Raw genomic sequence first — 16996 nt, 5'->3', positions numbered from 1 at the left:
CACATAGTACAAGAAAAGACAAATCTTCAGGTGAGCATATCGTACGCACACTAAAAACGTTAATCACTGAAGTGCATGTAAGCGAGGCAGGCCCCTGGCATAGCAGATACTCTCACTCACAGACAGCAGTCTCAACAAAACAAGCAATACACCCAAGAGCTTGCACCACACAGGGACTACTTTGTGTGTGTGTGTGTGTGTGTGTGTGTGTGTGTGTGTGTGTGTGTGTGTGTGTGTGTGTGTGTGCTTACTAAAAAACAAATACATTAAATTAACGGCTTTGGGCCTTTACAAATTCATGAATCATGGGTTTGAGCCTGCAATCCCATGGCTGGACCCCTGATGCTCCTCCCTGCTCCATTCAGTCATGCACACAGGGCATGGACCAGGGTACTGCCCAAGCTTACTTCCCTCCTGTTCTCCAGTGGACAGTTTGCTGGCCTGGACTTATTTACACACACACCCAGCAGGGCAGGAGACACACTGAGGCCCCCAGCTCACTCTCACAGGCAGCTCCCTGCCACTGCAGGCTGGATCTTCCTGTGTTACTGTGGGCCATGAGCACTCGCAGTGCTGTGGATCCGCTCCCTCAGGGTGGGTGGAAGGGAATGAAACCTCCATTCACACACTGGTGTTACACCGTCCACTTCAGGCATCTGTGACAGGGAGAGAGAGAGGGTGTGTCAGCAGGCACACATCAGGTGAAACTGCTGTCAGTATGAGCCGTGCACTCACAGTGATATTGCATCTCTTGTGTGAATGTGCATCAAGAGTGTGTGTGTGTGTGTGTGTGTGTGTGTTTATATGCACGCATGTGCACAGGCAGTACCTGGTTTCATGGTGTGTCCCTAGGCAGCGTACACAGCAGTAGCGCGCCCCACACGACACGCAGGTGTAGCTGGAGGGGAAGCCGCACACAGCACAGAAGTGCCGCTGCGGAAACTTGGAGGGCGGGGCACACGCTGTCAGGTAGTTGGGGCCCTCACTCATACTCAGGTTCTACAGGGAGGGAAGGGAAAGATGGAGAAAGAGGAGGGGGAGAGAGAGGGAAGGACAGAGAGAGGGGAGAGAGGAGAGGCAGGGCAGAAAGGCAGAGGGGCAGAGGGCAAACAAAGGGAGGAAGAGGAGGAAAGGAGGAGTAGAGAGATGAGGAGAGAGAGGGACAGGTAGACAAAGAAAAGAGCAGAAAGTGAGAGATGGGGAGAGGCAGAAGAGAGTGATCAGTTTGCATGTACAGTTCCAGTGATGAAGGGGGGGGGGGGGGGTGTTGTCCTGTAGGTGCCTCACCTCTTCCTCCAGGAGAGCCTGGAAGTTCTTGCGGAATCTTTGCTTGAAGTGGTCACCTCTCGTCTTCTTCCTCTTCTTACCTGAGGAGAAAAGGAAAGACAAACGGGTGAGAAGGAAGGACAACCAGGGCGAGAGGGTGTTTCCCACAGTGTGAGTGCAGCAGACAAAGGTGGACCTCAGGGGGCTGAATAAAGAGAAGAGCAAAGGGGGAAGAGGGATGGAGACCCCAACTACCAAGGAAAACGGAGGAGAGAAAATGATACCTTTCAGAGGAAGCGACATCACCGTGTTCGTGAATCCAGTTGTTGGACACCATGGCATCCATTTCAGGGTCTGTTATCCACTAAATCTGCCTCTATCAACAATACTGTTCTATACCACCGGATCCTCATTTCTAAACCAATAAAGACCACCAAGTTGTCAAGGTATCTTATACCTGTGTCATGCAATGCTTAAATGTTAATGATCTTAGTGAGTAATTACAATCATTCAACAGTTGTTTTTTAACCAGAGGTCAAAAGCTTCGTACGTTGTTACTACAAGAGGCTCAAGAATAAGAATATGCTATTTGTAGTATCCTACAGCACATCATACAACTACTAGTTTTTGTGACAATCGTTTTTGTAACGTGGGTCTTAAGCCGTTTCTCCTCTCACCGGACTCGTTGCTCTCGTCGAACTGGGGCAGCCTCTTGGCCAGCTGCGGCAGGCTGGCGTGCGGATCGTCCTGGAAGTTGTCCTTTTCGAGGGCTTCTAGCTGCCTGGTGAGCCGCCGCTGACGCGTGGCGCGGTCCAACACCCGCCGTTGGTTGGCAGAGTCTTGGGAACGCACTGGAAGAGGGGTCGCGACCCGGGGACACGGAGCGGCGGAAGATAACGTTAGCTAACTATAAAACCCAAGACCTGTTCATTTCATTCATCCCAACATCTACCCAACATGTCTGTCCTCTGCTAACCAGAAGCGTCTTCAATTCAAAACCCTGACGTTAGCTAACTAATGCTAACGCTAGCTACCTTACTGTATATCCACGTTGTTACCCACAACGTCAAAGATTACTAGCATACCTAACTTAATTAAGGTAATCTAATGATCATACAGTTTTCGAGAGCTAGCTAGCGATGATGGATTCAATCAAGAAGCTGGGAGGTTATAGTGCATACAGTTACCAGTTGCCGACATGGAAACTTCGAGAAAATTCAAGTCAGGGAACGTTAGTTAACTCTACACAGGTATGCACAGTTATCTAGATTCTAGACAACTACCTAGCCACAGGAGTTAGCAACTGAACGAACTAAATAGTCAGGTATCTACGTTACGTTGCTGCGTTCAGTAAACACTACTAGCTAAATCCTTGTTAGCAAACCTAACATTAGCTGTGTTACAGCTTAAACCCCTTCGTAAGACAAGCGGCAACTTCGCTGGTGGCAGCTACAAACGCTTTTTGATTGTATGCGAGTTATAATACCTGTTATTTTCTTTTCAACCGTCTTGGCGTCTTCATTTGGACGAAAAGTCGGCATTTTGATACAGGAAAATCGTCTACGGCAAACGTGCTTTTCCGGTAAAAACAAAGACCGGGGCAGGAGGCGCGCTATTCCGGCGTAAGGCTCAAACAGCCGAGGCCCTCCAATGGAGAGGAGGCCGGCTGCAGGGAGGAGCTGCACTTTAAACGTCAGCACTGGGCTCAGACCCCGGTCAGTTCTCTCCATCAATAGGAACTTCATATGCTTTATTATCATCATATTAGCGGATAGAGGTTGAGCCGTGGCCACCAATATTTCGCCAGTAAATGTCAACATACCTCCTGGCTTTCTTTCGAATACATAGTAGCTGACCCCGTAGACGGGAGTGCTTATGAACAGCTGGTAAAATTGTGATAAATGAATCTCTAAAATGGATTTCTAAGAATCGTAAAATAACCCTAAGATTTTAAACAAATCTGTTTGGATAATACATTACCATTACCAATTAAGCAATTTTTATGGAAACAGTACTGTTATTTGCATACATTCTGAATAAATGTATTTGTACGTATCCAATTTGGATTGGATGTATTAGCACAGCAAACAGCAGGGGGTGCTGGTGACATCCTGTCATCCCACCTGTGTTGTATCATTTATCAGGTGATGCCAAAAATTCTCCTTCACTAACGGCACAAAAGACCTCCAACAGCAAGTCCACTGCTGGAAACTGAGAAGCATCCAAAACTAAAACAGTTTTGAGTCTTGTGAAAAGTGTGTGAAAATACTGGATCAATAAAGCAGACTGTGTAACCAGATTGTAGGACAGACCAGATGGTACTCGGAGCACCAGGGTGCTTAATGGACAGTTAGAGGGCAAGAATTCCTGGGATTTAGAACAGGTAGGTGAATCACACACTTCATAATAACCACCGACCAGTCATCTCATGTGGTGCAGATGTTTATTTAAATTGGAAGAAAGAAAAAATGGATTGTTGAAGTTGAGTCTGGTCATAATACTGTCATTTTACTCCTTTGCAGAGGCTGGAACAGAGGGAAAGAGCTCTTGCACGTCACAGCAGAACAGTCCTTCTGAAAGCCTCCCCAGTCTATGGCTGAAGGAGTGTGCAGGTGGGCGGATGGATGAGGGGGCAGTGCACGAACAATGAATTAAAAAAGAAATGATTAAAACGGAAAGGATTAAAAAGAAAATTAAAAGAAGTCCACGTCCTCAGGGGCATCCAGGTCGCGGTATTCAATGATGTTGCGCGGATCGCCACGGATCATCCTGGAGGGTGTGGCCACGGCAGCAGATAGAGAGGTTACAAGGAGACATTACTGATTCATACGATACAGCACCCACACTCAGCTCCCAAAATGTTCCATTTTGCACGAGAAATGAGAGTTTGCTGACCCAAGGTCTCTTGTCACCATATCCCAACAGTGACATGCAACGCAAAGAGACAGGCTGCAGTTCTACCTGGAGCCTTAGGAAGGCGGTGTAGAGCAGCGACTGGCAGCGGTCCTACCTGTTACGGGGCTTCCCGGGGTAGCCTCCCTGACCACGGAAGTTGTCATAGTTACCCCTGCCTCCCCCATACTGGTTTGGGGGGTACGGAGGGCCACCTTGGACAGAGGAAATATAGAGTTGGCCTGTAAGTTCCCATCTGGGCTCAGCAATACAAGAGACAGCAATGGGGGGGGGGGGGGGGGGTTTAAGTACAACACAAACGTAAGGCGTTACCTCCGTATCCAAGGACTGGGGGGCGGGGCTGGCCGAACCCAAGGAGCCCCTGCGGAGCCTGGTGCGGGAAGGGCAGACCTGGGGCGAGCACTCCTGCACCGACAGAGAGAGAAAGGCACTGAGCATGTGCAGGGGACATGCAGGGTTCAGCACAGCAACTCAAGGCAGAAGTTGCCCATAAGTGCAGATCTACGACCAGATTCCTCAACCTATATTCCAACCTTAGGCATCATCGGGTAAACAGAAAAACTAGTCCTAGATCAGCATTTAAGTGCAACTATAGTGCTCCCTATCGTAGGGGTTATGGGGCAGTAATGGTAGAACTGTCATGCTTTAAAGTTAAGTGCGAGAATTGTTATATAGAACAAAGAAAAACAGGTCTGAGATCAAGAGTGGACCTTCTATGTAAAATACGCTTTCCTTACTTGCACATATTTTGTAACCATGAGTAAAAATCTGTATGTGTAAAATACAAATGACACACACTACCCTTCTGCATTGTCTGTGTGTATCTTCAAATTTTACTCCAGATTTATAGCTTGGTCCCATTTTTCATTATTCTGTGGTCCCATGCTGTGATGGGCAGATTAAGCAAGTCCTAGTGTATAAATGACTTGTAATGTGGACATCCTGAACATGCAAATACTTATTCGCCCCCTAGTGGAGGCAGTGGGGAATCTCACCCTGTCCAGGTCCTGGGGGAGGAGGGGGCTTGATCTCAGGCAGGGCAGGTCTCTTAGCATCCATAAGGAAGTTGGTGAAGAAGACCACCTCCTTCTTCACCTCCTCAATCTTGTCGCCATGCTTGTTCAGGATGTGTTTGCGCACAAACTCCGGGCCCTGGGAAGAGTTTGCAAAGGAGCGGAGGAACAACACTGCCATTAAAATGAGTTTGCAGTTTAAATAGAAATGAAGAGATGGAAAGGGAATTCCTCCCAGTGGTTGCCACCCAACCCCCAAATGTTCCGGCACCCCAGTGGTTGAAGGCAGCTAAATACACCTCAAATGAATCGCGCACGCGCACACGCACACACACACACACACACACACACACACACCTTGAACTTCTTGCCACTGAGCGGGCACAGCCACTTGTCCTTGCCGAGCTCCTGAGTGTTTGCCGATACAAACTTCTCCACCTCCTGCTCAGGGTCCTTGCGGCCCATCTTCCCAGCCTCCTCCTCGGACAGAGTCTCCTTCACGCTGAAGAGCGGGCTCAGCTTCTCCTCGAAGGTCTTCTGCCACTCGGCCACTGTCACACGCATAAATGGAGGGACTACAACTCAACACGCCTCACACAGAAATGCTGTCATGGGCTGACATCAGTCCCACCACCTGCTTTTTAAAGCAACTCACTTTTAAACTGTCAAACATGAAACACACACATCTATCGTGTTTAAAACTTGAAGCTCAAGATGTTGTAGCATGCTGGCAAGTGCGGTAGAATGTCAGTAAGGAAAAGAATTGCAGGAGACTAAGGAAAGTGCAGCGTGAGAGTAAGGGTAGAGTATGATGAGAGTATGGACAGCACAGGGTGAGAGTAAGGGCAGAGTATGATGAGAGTATGGACAGCACAGGGTGAGAGTAAGGGTAGAGTATGATGAGAGTATGGACAGCACAGGGTGAGAGTAAGGGTAGAGTATGATGCGAGTATGGACAGCACAGGGTGAGAGTAAGGACAGAGTATGATGAGAGTAAGCACGGTGTGACGGGCTTGGCTCACCCTCTCCGTGTGTGATGCGGTTGGGGGGGATGGGGCCGCGCACGTGAACGATCCCGCAGCGGTTGGGCATCTCGTCCTCATTGGGATAGTCGCAGTTGTTGTAGTAGTCGATGGAGTGGACAATGCGAAGGTAGAGCAGCAAGCGGTCCAGCACCTGTGCAGGGAGACGGGGCAGGGGGAGGGTTTTAGGCTGGACCGTCACCTAGTCACGTCACCCAGGACTGCCCCGTTAGCAGAAGCTTTCGGGCTTACACTTAATGCACATTCCCGGAAGTTTGATTGTTTCCAAGGCCAGTGGAAGCCACTCAGGTTACACGCTGGCTTCATTACAAACCTTGACCAGCTTGTCGTCCCTCTCCACGGTGATTTCGGCAGGGTTGCCCTCCTTGTTGCTCTCCTCTGTCTCCGCCCCCCCGGCGCCTCCCATAAGCTCCTCCTCCTCGGCGCTCACCTCCTCGATAAGGTAATCAGTGATGTTCTTCAGGATGGGGTTCTGAGCAGGGAGCTGGCAGGAGCAGAGGAGGGAGGGAGGGAGGGAGGGAGGGAGGAAGAGAGAGAGAGAGAGAGAGAGAGAGAGAGAGAGAGAGAGAGAGATCATCAGCACCATATTGACCAAACAGGTGTGGTCATTCAGGCGACCGAACAGGTGCGGCCGTACCTCCAGGCCCTGCTCCCCCCGCTGCTTCTGGCTCCACAGCCTCTCACGCTCGTCCAGCGCGTGGATCAGCTTGGCCGCCAGCTTGATGTCGTTGCGCAGGACCTGCTTGTGCTGCGTGATGCCGTTGACGTTGCGCACCCTGCGGGCGAGGTCGCGGTTCACCCCGGGGGCCAGCTCGCAGTCCCGCAGCTGCGGAGGGAAGGAGGGAGAGGGATGGCCACCGGGCACCCCGACGTTTCAGCTCTCGCTACTGTATCAGCCCCATTATAAGGGTGAATGTGAACATACAGGAGGCTAAACATCACCAAACCACCTCCAGCCACATATGCACACAGGATCTGTACCAGTCTCTCACAAATGCATGTGTGCGCACACGCTCACACATACTCACATACACACAGGTACACAGACTCACCCGGATGTTCTGAAGGTTCCAGCAGATCTCTTTGATGTTCACACTGCGGTCGAAGGTCACCCAGCAGCGCCTGAAAAACCTGAGGCGGACGGCCAGTGGAAATATTGAACCAGCCCCTGATGCAAATACTGTTATTTCAAAGTAGACAGGTCTGGTAACTTAACTTAAGTTAACTGAGCCAATCGGTACGAGCTACGACAGCATGGGTCACCGACCTGCGCTCTGGCTGGGGGTCGGACAAAGCCACCCGCAGGAACCCTGGGTACCGCCGGCATAGCTGGGGGCAGAGATCAAAGGGGACACGTCAGCGGTCAGTGCTTCATTCCACAGGCCAGCGTTTCAGAGTGCATTACGCCGTGTGTGTGCGTGTGTCTCTGAGGAGGTCAGCTTAAACAGATACAGATAAAGCAGAGCGCCTGCGTGTGGGGCGCGCGGTGCGACTCACAGCAATGATCTCCGCCTTGGAGATGCTGGGAGCGATGCTCCGCATGAACAGGGAGCAGGTCCTGTGCAGTGGGCGAGGCCGGGGCGGCAGCTCCTCCTTTGCCTTCTTCTCCTCCCTCTCCTTCTCCCTCTCCTTCGGCTTCTCCTCCTTCCGCTCCTTCACATCCGCTGAAAGGTGGGGGGGGGGGGGGGGGGGGGGCGGGGGTTCATGAGGCAGGAAACAAACATTTTTAATGAGGTGTTACGTCAACATAACTGCTACCACACTGGCCACCTGCCAGGAAAAATTAAGAAGAAAACAGCACCAAAATTACCCAAACTAGATTAAATTGATTAAAGTGGTTAATATTTTCATCTATTCCTCTAGCCCTCTTTCTTACTCTCTCCTACTCTCTCCCTCTCTCCTCCTCCTCCCTCTCACTCACCCTCCTCCTCTCTCTTACCCTCTCCTTCCTCCTCCCTCTCACTCATCCTCCTCCTCTCCCTTACCCTCTCCTTCCTCCTCCTCCTCCTCTTTGTCCTCGCCCTCCTCTCTCTCGGCCGGCTTGTCGGAGGTGTGGGAGTTGGAGTCTGAGTCGGAGTCGGACTCGCTGTCAGAGGCGCTGGCCTCGTCCTCGCTGTCCGCACTGCGCTTCCTCTTCCTCTTCTTACTCAGCTGGGTGGAGAAGGGAGGGATGGGGGGATGGGGAAGAGAGAGAGAGCATATTCCTGTTAGAGTGCAGTGCTTAAACAGCAGTCTTTATTACATTCCAAGGAATCTGTTACTATTCCTTGATGATTGTCTAATGGCCTGTGTAGCACACCCAGGAACCTAGGGAAAGCACACGGTGTTCAGATACAAGATAAACCAAAAATGCACTGGGTAGCATTTGTTCAACACACTCCCCCTCTAATGTGTGAGGTAAAGAGGGAAAGTTTTTTATTAAGTTGGTGTCACGCTGATACCTGTACTGCATGGAGACATCTCTTTCCTACCTGTGAGTGCCTTGTTGAGTTTGTCTGCAGAAAGTGTTTTGTTAGTGCTGCAGTGTGACTGCAATGAGCCAGCTCATTAGCGGCAGGTTCTGATGCGTGCTGTAGGGGAAGGGATCCTGGCTGAGACTCAGGCTGCAGAGTAAACTCACCTTCTTTGGCTCTGGAGGCTCTTCCTTCTCCGGAACCTTCTCACCCTTATCTTCCCCCTCATCCCCCTCTGCTGCCACCACCACTCCCTTCTGGTTATCCTCCACCCCGGACATGCCACCGTCACCCTGAGAGAGAGCGAGAGAGAGAAAAAGAGACAGGGAGGGAGGGAGAGAGGTGGGAAGACAGAGAATGGGGGGAGGGGGGAGGGAGCGAGAGACCGGGGGAAGAGACAAAGAATGGGTGAGAAACAAACTGATGTCACCAGGGAGTATACTTTGCAATTCAAGCTAATTACTGCACTAGGACAAGAATGTCACATTCCTTATTCTTCTCATAGTCATTATTCCCCAACCAGTATTAGCTAATGATTATATGCTAACAATCTGCTAGCAGCGCACACACACACACCTTCTCCTTGTCGTCTTTGTCTGTAGGTGGTTTGCGGTCCCCCTCCGCCATTCGTGGCTCGTCTCTCTTGGGGGGCTCTGGCCCTGTCCCTCCGGCCGTGGCCCTCTCCTCCTCCTCCTCAGCTGGCTGTTCCAGGATCCGCAGGTCATTCTCCGTCCCCCCCTCCATCTTTATCACCGCTGAGGAAGAGGGACACATATGAACACCAGCACAGGAGGATACCAGCATGTGGAGGCCTCATAACCCACCTCCTCCAGGCAGAGAGATGGTGCCATATGGGACTAAGCCACCTCCCATTTACATTCTGACACGCTTTGTCCGCTGTGAGTGGCAGTGATATAATGTACCAAACTCAAATACTGCAGAAAGGCTGTCAGCTCTGCTTTCGGATCGGACTTCCTGAGCAAAATACCTACTGAGTGGAGTTTTACCTGCGTCCAGGATTTTGATGATGGCGGGGGCACGGTCAATGTCCAGGGAGACGTTGTCGAACCAGCCGTTCTCCATCAGGTACAGGAACACGCCCAGTCGGTTCTGCAGGGCGGCGTGCGCTTCCGCCTTCCGCCGGCCCGCCTCATCCGGGTGGTATTTGGATCGGAACCTGCAGCCCGACAGAGCACATCATCGCCAAAGGAAAAAGGGGTGGGGAAAGGAGGTGGGAAGAGCCAATCAGAACACAGTAACTAGTATCTAATGATACTCCACTGCTAAAACACACTACAAACTAAAGAATGCTTGACCATAAATAAATGACAACAATTCAGTTCCTGGTTTGAGTTCTGCATGAGTGCCGGATAAAGGCCAGTGCACACAGTCAAAGGCATAACAGCACACCGAAATACATCTGCATTACGATAAACAATCATGAATATTAACAGGGTTTTCAACTTTCCTGTTACTGGTGTTCTATGTGCACTGGCCTCTATCAGCTGTAACTGTAGTCACAACTCCAAAATGGAAAAATGAATACTTTTGCACACTCACTTTTGCCTGCACATAAATACATGCTGGAATACTCTCACTGCATCTTGCTAGCTCATTGATGCTTTTCAAATTAAGTGCACAATGATAGGAGGACTGCTCTCATGATGTGTGGACCGGGCTAATGATGGAAGAGTGAGGCTTCATGAAGCCTATGATGGGTGTCAACCTCTTACGTGTGTTCACCAATCACAATACTTTGCTCTCCCCAGCAAAAACACTTGATGAGTTTTGGCAAGTCACTGAGACCACATGATCACTCACTCTCCCATAATTAGTCAAAGAAAAAAAATCTAACGTGGGCTGTGTGAAATGATAAGTGAATAGAGAGATATGTTTAACAAACACTGCTGTGTGTATATCTGTTATGGAGCTGCAGTTCACTGCACTGAGGAATGTGGACTTGAATCAGTAACAAATGCAGGAACCCAGAGGAAGAGTAAAAAGAATAAACAGTTCATAGAAGTACAACAGCAAGTAAAATGAGTTGAACAGCCAGAAGTGTGCACTAAATTTACCTTTTCTTCTCCCAGTTTAACACAAATATACTGGGAGGGTTTCTCTTCTGCCACAAAAGAATCGCTCCACTTCACCCCCCAACCGCATTTTTTTGTGTGTAATGCGCACGCAATTTCTGTTAGGGAGGTCTCGCTTTTGGATAAGGGGCCGTTCCCAAAAAAAAAAAAAAAAAAAAAAAAAAACGAGAGGGGAAAAAAAGGTGTCACACACGCTAAAGAAAAAAAACTTCCCATAAGTGCACAGTACGATTTGTGCCTGTCTACCTAAGAGGCCTGGCACTGAGTGTCTAAAGCAACTGCATTGTGCGCAGTGCACGCCCTGGCTGACTAACAACGACTCCTGCGAGGGGATCCACTGGATTGTTTCGCATCTTCCAAAAAACCTTGTTGTGAAGGAGGGGGAGGAGGAGAGGAAGAAGGTTTGGTTTTGTTAATTTTAAAAAGAATGAAAAAAAATAAAATTAAAAAGCATTGACAAGTCAATCACAATCCAGCACAACTGTGAAACAGAAGTGAGTGAGAAACAGCATGTCCAGGGTTAAGGAGCACAACAGCATTCCACAGTGGCTCTCAGTGCAGAGTCTAACAGTCATGGTACACTAGAAGCCAAACTCACCTCCCAAGTCTGACTTAAACCCCAAAGTTTAAGCTTAAACTTAAATCCTAAGCATATCAGTACCTACTGGTTTACTGACCCCTGCAACGGACCTACTGACAGAGAACAGCACAGTTCTGTTAAATGTTTCACGTTTTAATGTATGGTCTGAACTTAAGCCTGACTTGGTAAGTATTTCAGAAACAAGCGCCTCCAACTACTTTCTGTGCACAGCCTTATCACCAACACTCGATCACTCTCATTTACGGGGGTTCACCTCTCCCACACACTACACTCTAGTGTCACAATCTGAACTAAAACCTACAATGCCTGGGTAAAATCATTAATGTAACAATATATTTAGTGTATGAATAAAGGGTTAAACCTGTGTCTGCATTGTGTATTGAGCCCTAGCTGTGCAATCCTTTCATTGTAAAAAGCTTCATCTCAAAACACACAAGTTTTAGAAAACAGTCCTTACTTCAGCTTCCGAACCCTGTGTCCTCAGCCTAGATCAAATCTACACTCTTTACTTAACTGAACATCATCTGTAGTCAAAATCTTGTGATGGCATGAGGCTCTCTGAACTCCACAATGAGTGGAGCTACTGTGTGCTGTCAGTCACTGACTCATACGAACCAATCAAATGACACTGCACTCCAGAGCTCCCCACTTCTTGTCACATGACCTCTGGAGTGTCACTCAAAAAAAACAAACAAAAAAAAACCACAAGAAACACGCTGCAATTTCATCACCCTACACATCCATTCACTACCCCACAGGCCTGGCAAAAATAAAAACACGCATGAAATTCAGATCTTCCTTTTCCAGGTCAACAAAACACACCTCCCTCCCCTAACGTCCTCTGCCAATACACACCTTCCTCACCAGTCCTCAGCCTTATGCCTCTAGCAGCTCCAAACACACACACACTAATCATCAGCATCATCTCGAATATTCAGCGGAGGTTCAGATAAAGCTGTCCGCTGTGTCCCTCTCTCGCCCCTCTCTCCATCTTCACAGCTTCGCTCTGCCCACACACCCCCCCCAGCATGTCCTGTCCAGACCACTGCAGCACAGACAGCTCCCAGAACAGAACAGCCACAGGCGCAGGACCGTACCACTCCTCATCTTTATGTGCCAGGAAGAAGTCCTGCATCTGCTGCCGGCGGAAATCCAGCTTGTACTCGTTGTAGCGCTTGACAGCCTCTGTCTCGTCTACTGAGTCATCCAGGGACAGCAGGAACTCCTTAAAGTTCTTCATGACAGGGGGAGGAGGGCCCAGGTCCATATCATGGACATTACCCAGCCTGGGGGGGGGGGAGATAGGAAAAGCAAAAGCAAAAGCAAGAGAGGTAGAGAAGACGGGTTAGAAGTTGCTAGCAAGAAGTTTCATTATGAACTTGAGGCTCTGTCTGCACTTCGCTCATAAAAATCTTGCTACTTCTTACCCAGGTGTCCAATGGAAACAGCAAATGCTGTCCGCTTGAACAATCCCTTGGCCCCGCCCACTTACCTGGCCTGGATGGGAATAGCATGATGCTGAGGCATGAGGTGTAAATCCGGGTGGCCCCAGGGCTGTGGAGGGGCATAGCTGGGTCCCCCGCCTCCGCCGTAAGGAAGGTCGTACCCCCCATGATAGGGGTCTCCTCCGTGGTCATCCCTGGGGGGGAGGGGGGGGGGGGGTTAAAGGCTGGGACCAGCAGCAGTGATACTATGACAGACAGATGACTTGGTGCCACTTTAAGAGCCCACCATAGCACATGAAACAGAGCTGATTTACTGCCCAAAGAATCAATTCAACAGGGGGGTTTGGACACAAAATGAAAGCAAAAATCAGACTTTAAATGTTCAAATGCATCCAGATGCCAGACTCACCAGTCTCTCCTCATGCGTTTCTGTTGGGGGCTCATGTCATGTCTCGGGGGGGAGAACCTTTCCCTCCGGCCCCTCTCGTAGTCCCTATACTCCCCCCGGCTGCGCCTCTCACGACCCCTGTCCCACTCCCTTACAGAGGGACGCCAGTTACCATAAACACAGAAGGGACCGTTATTATAGCTGCCATCGAGCACAAATCCTTCATAAGCAAGACAGGGATAGGGATATCTACACTCAGGACAAAAAACTTTAATACACATGAACTAACACCTGTGCTACCACACTACAAACGGAAGACAATCTATGTACTTCAAAACAGTTTCATTGACATGACACATTCTGCTTTTGAGAGGTGACCCGTTTAGCTTTTATTTCACACGCTGCCCCGGATAACAAGCCATTGAGGCGTCTGCTGAGGGGGTAGGACAGTTTCATTATTCAAATTTAATCTTCACCTGACAATTTCAGTTTCTGAACCATAATTCCACCCCCTGACTCCTGACTGCTCTGTCTCTCGTCTGCCTCTTACTCCCTCTCCCTCACCGGTCATTCCAGTCATCTCGTCGTCTGTCCTCCCTTTCCCGGGAGCGGTCGTAGTCACTCCTCTCGCGGCGGAACTTGTCCCTCCGCCTGCGGTCGTACTCGTCATCACTGTCCCCCATAGCTCTAAAAAAAAAAATGCAGCCGGTGAAAATGGCAAACTGTTACGAATCATACCACGATGGATTGAAAATGTGTAAACACCACTTTGTGTTTGCTAAACATAATTAGCTTGCCAGGCTATACTGATGGATAAACAATATTAACTGTAAAGGTACTTCCGCGTCAAAAACCTTAAAAACAGGTGTAGACTATCTACATCCCCATACTGTGCAACAGTGGGAAAAGACTGCACCCTGTCCTGCATTTTGTCCTCTACGCTTCAATTACCAGACTGCAGTAAAATGTGTTGGCTATATACCTAGGGGCAGTTCTATAGTTAACTACGTTGCAAACAACACTTGCTAACTAATTAGCCAGCTATCCGTTCCTTTGTGACATTTCACTCCAGACAGTTCACATAAAAGTCACTAGCAACAGACCAAACGCATGCAGTAATGGAACTGACCACTGTTGTGTGAAAACACTTGTAGCTTGCTAGCTAGTTAAACTTACGGGTACAACAGCTAGTCTAGCTAACTACCGATCAACCGAAAAGCCGGGCACATCGCAAGCCTTTTCGCATGTAACTCTGCAAAACAGAAGTAACAGAAGTAAACCAACGTTATGTGACCTGTAAGTGTATTAGCTAGGCCTAGAGAACCAAGTATATACACACGCGCTGGCTACATAGCTGCATGTTATGAACGCAACCCCACAGCGGATATTTAGCTAACTAGCTACATTTGTCTTATTAGCTAAATGTCCACATCAGTTTGCAGGGGCACACTGCAAAACAGCCGTCGGGGATAAAAGTGCTTCATTAATCTGTTGACAAGACGGCTAAGCTAACCAGTTAGCTACGTAGCTAGCCCTAGCTTTTCACAGTATGGATAAGAGCCTCGGTTTCCAACAGGCCTACTGTCGTCGAAGGGGACACATACACAGAGCCAGGTTGGATTAAAATATTATCAAGGACGTAGCTAATCATGTAGCCAGATATTAGAACGTACCAGCTACCTAGCTAGTTTTCCGTCTGTTGTGTCGAGGCCTAAAGATACCTAACAGACCCGGCTCATTGATTCCGTAACTTACGTACCACCACTCACTAGCTACCTAGCTCTATGAGATGGTTATGGCATGGCTGTTTACCCTTATATCAAAACAACTGCTTTTGATTTAGACACTGAAATTGCAGAAGTCCATCTAATATTTCAGTATTTACCATCGATTTTCTAATTCCTCTCCCGCCACCTCCTTTGGCTGTCCCCAAATCGGCACCGCTCGGTACAGTGAGTCCCCGGATGTACAGGATACCTTTGTCTACAGTGGCTGACTGCGCTCCAATCACAGATCTGCGTGTTTTTTGTCATCTCTTCGTGTTCCGCTTTGAAAGTTCTATGGCACGGAATCACGCAGGTCATAATACAGAAAATCAGTGTCCCAATCCCTTTACTTTTTCTGTGGAGGTGTTGGTCTGAAAAGAGATAAAGGTGTATACCTCCAGCTAAGGAACCAGATTATAGACCGGGGAATGAATAAACAAATGAACTAATAAATAAATAAGAACTGCAATAAAATGCTATACGAATGTTTAAATTACTCCCCTTCGCAAACCTAATCTGTTTTCCACGTTCTCGCTTAATCTGATGTCACTACACTAACCTTGTGATTCCTTTGAAAACTGTTCATCAGTTATTCCCCTCTATTTGTATGAAATGGAACTCAAAGAACCCAAATGTAGATTCCCAAACGTATAGCTTGTAGTAAGGCCAAAAGAACGTCTAAGGTCAAATCTAGCAACGGGTGGAAGAAACAGTGCAGAATTAATGATCGGGCAAGCAAGGCACATGCCCTGGGGACCCAGGCTACCAGGGGGCCCCAAGTGTTGAACCCCCAAGTGTTGAGGTCCCTCCCAACCAAATGTAATAAAGGGCCCCGTCCTCCTACCCCATTCACCCCTCTGGAACAGCACAGGGGCCCCTTAACTTTCACACTTTGGTTGTCTCATCTATCTATCTTCATAGTGATGTATGAACATCTAATGAATGAAGCCCAAAATGCAACGGAGGGCCCCAACTTCCCACCCCAAATACCCCTCTGGAAAAGCACAGGGGACCCTAAGCATCCAAAGTTTGGTTGTTTCACAGTCATGTCTGTGGGGGCCTCTGAACTTTCACTCTTTGGTTATATGAAGGTCATCTATCTACATCTTATCATCTAACACGCCTTACCAGCCAAAAGCAAGTGATTTTTAAGCTAGTGCTGCCACCTGTTTCGTACGAAGGTGCAGGCTATAGAGAAGTCTGCATGGTCGCCATATTGGAGCGGGCAAGATCCGCTAGTAAACAAATACAATGTGTATTGAGAGATGCAGGCTTCTCTACAAAATCGACTAACTCACTTAATTCTGAACTGATCTTCATGAAATTTGGTTTGTTATAAACGTGAGAAATTGGATATGATACCAGTTACTTATTAGAATCAAATTCAGTTGAAAAAGGAACTTCAGGAAAAAACAAATGCACTCCCCAAAGAGATACAAAAATACATGCACGCTGAATCTGACCTGAAGGAAAAGGTATATTTCAAGATTGCTTTGGGTGTTTTTCATCTTTCTAAATCGTGGGCTAACGATGGATGATGATGTGGTAACCTGACTTTGCTAGCTAGCTAGCTGGTTAGCTATGCTACCTAACCTACATGGCCTACACTCACCGACATCCTGTAGGTCTATCCCTCATGCTCGCCCTGACCAAACCTGTGATATGGCCCTCAAAACAACTGAATTCCTCTGCATGCCCTGATTTATAATGGTTTTCGCTCCGCTGAAAACTTCGGGTCTCCTCCTTACAGAAGAGGAGAATATGGCTAAGCGGCACCATTGCAGCTAACGATGAGCTTGCTATTGCTGATAGCGATGACTGCTAAAGATGAGCTTGCAAGTTAGCTGCTTGCATGACTGCTTGTTTGTGTAATCACACACCATATAAAGTATATCAAGATGTTTTCTCTTTGTGTTAGTGATCAAAATGGAACTTGAGGAAAAAACAAATGAACTCTCCACAGAGATACAAAAATACATGCACGGTGACCTGAAGGAAAAGGTATATTTCAGGAT

General features: G+C 48.4%; 2 protein-coding genes across 4 annotated transcripts; both read right to left on the bottom strand.

The window, feature by feature from the left end:
- Window positions 1–216: 216 nt before the first annotated feature.
- Window positions 217–2904, bottom strand: znhit1 (zinc finger, HIT-type containing 1). Of its 2 annotated transcripts, XM_036525609.1 has the most exons (5): window positions 2753–2904; window positions 1944–2117; window positions 1288–1367; window positions 830–999; window positions 217–656 (listed from the first exon to the last, which is right to left on the bottom strand). In XM_036525609.1, exons 1-5 carry the CDS (start codon window positions 2805–2807, stop codon window positions 635–637), a joined length of 501 nt encoding a protein of 166 aa, XP_036381502.1. In that variant the 5' UTR covers window positions 2808–2904; the 3' UTR covers window positions 217–634. The 2 variants fall into 2 exon arrangements, with proteins under 2 accessions (XP_036381502.1, XP_036381501.1); XM_036525608.1 differs by lacking the exons at window positions 1944–2117; window positions 2753–2904 and having other exon boundaries at window positions 1288–1706.
- Window positions 2905–3701: 797 nt separating this feature from the next.
- Window positions 3702–15182, bottom strand: LOC118775020 (serrate RNA effector molecule homolog). 2 transcript variants are annotated; one of them, XM_036524693.1, is made up of 20 exons: window positions 15101–15182; window positions 13780–13902; window positions 13237–13380; window positions 12875–13021; window positions 12480–12668; window positions 9696–9865; window positions 9265–9443; window positions 8856–8981; window positions 8221–8386; window positions 7733–7899; window positions 7503–7564; window positions 7288–7366; window positions 6873–7061; window positions 6549–6719; window positions 6215–6368; window positions 5550–5743; window positions 5175–5331; window positions 4492–4584; window positions 4277–4373; window positions 3702–4035 (listed from the first exon to the last, which is right to left on the bottom strand). In XM_036524693.1, the coding sequence occupies exons 2-20, from the start codon at window positions 13896–13898 to the stop codon at window positions 3960–3962; spliced, it is 2679 nt and encodes an 892-aa protein (XP_036380586.1). In that variant the 5' UTR covers window positions 13899–13902; window positions 15101–15182; the 3' UTR covers window positions 3702–3959. The 2 variants fall into 2 exon arrangements, with proteins under 2 accessions (XP_036380586.1, XP_036380587.1); XM_036524694.1 differs by having other exon boundaries at window positions 13237–13365.
- Window positions 15183–16996: the final 1814 nt, after the last annotated feature.

This window comes from Megalops cyprinoides, chromosome 3 (assembly GCF_013368585.1).
Source record: "Megalops cyprinoides isolate fMegCyp1 chromosome 3, fMegCyp1.pri, whole genome shotgun sequence".
In the NCBI taxonomy this organism is placed as follows: Eukaryota; Metazoa; Chordata; class Actinopteri; order Elopiformes; family Megalopidae; genus Megalops; species Megalops cyprinoides.
Note: the sequence above shows the minus strand (reverse complement) of the source record. Positions and strands in the feature narration are given on the sequence as shown.

Excerpts from the sequence above, each read along its gene's own strand:
- znhit1 (XM_036525608.1), bottom strand. The coding sequence starts at position 1,608 with ATGCCATGGTGTCCAACAACTGGATTCACGAACACGGTGATGTCGCTT. Across the intron at positions 1,000-1,287 it reads AGGCTCTCCTGGAGGAAGAG|AACCTGAGTATGAGTGAGGG; the intron begins GTGAGGCACCTA and ends CCCTCCCTGTAG. Across the intron at positions 657-829 it reads GGGACACACCATGAAACCAG|ATGCCTGAAGTGGACGGTGT; the intron begins GTACTGCCTGTG and ends TCCCTGTCACAG.
- LOC118775020 (XM_036524693.1), bottom strand. The coding sequence starts at position 13,898 with ATGGGGGACAGTGATGACGAGTACGACCGCAGGCGGAGGGACAAGTTC. Across the intron at positions 13,381-13,779 it reads CGAGATGACTGGAATGACCG|GCGTCCCTCTGTAAGGGAGT; the intron begins GTGAGGGAGAGG and ends TTATGGTAACTG. Across the intron at positions 4,585-5,174 it reads TCCCCCAGGACCTGGACAGG|GAGTGCTCGCCCCAGGTCTG; the intron begins GTGAGATTCCCC and ends CTGTCGGTGCAG.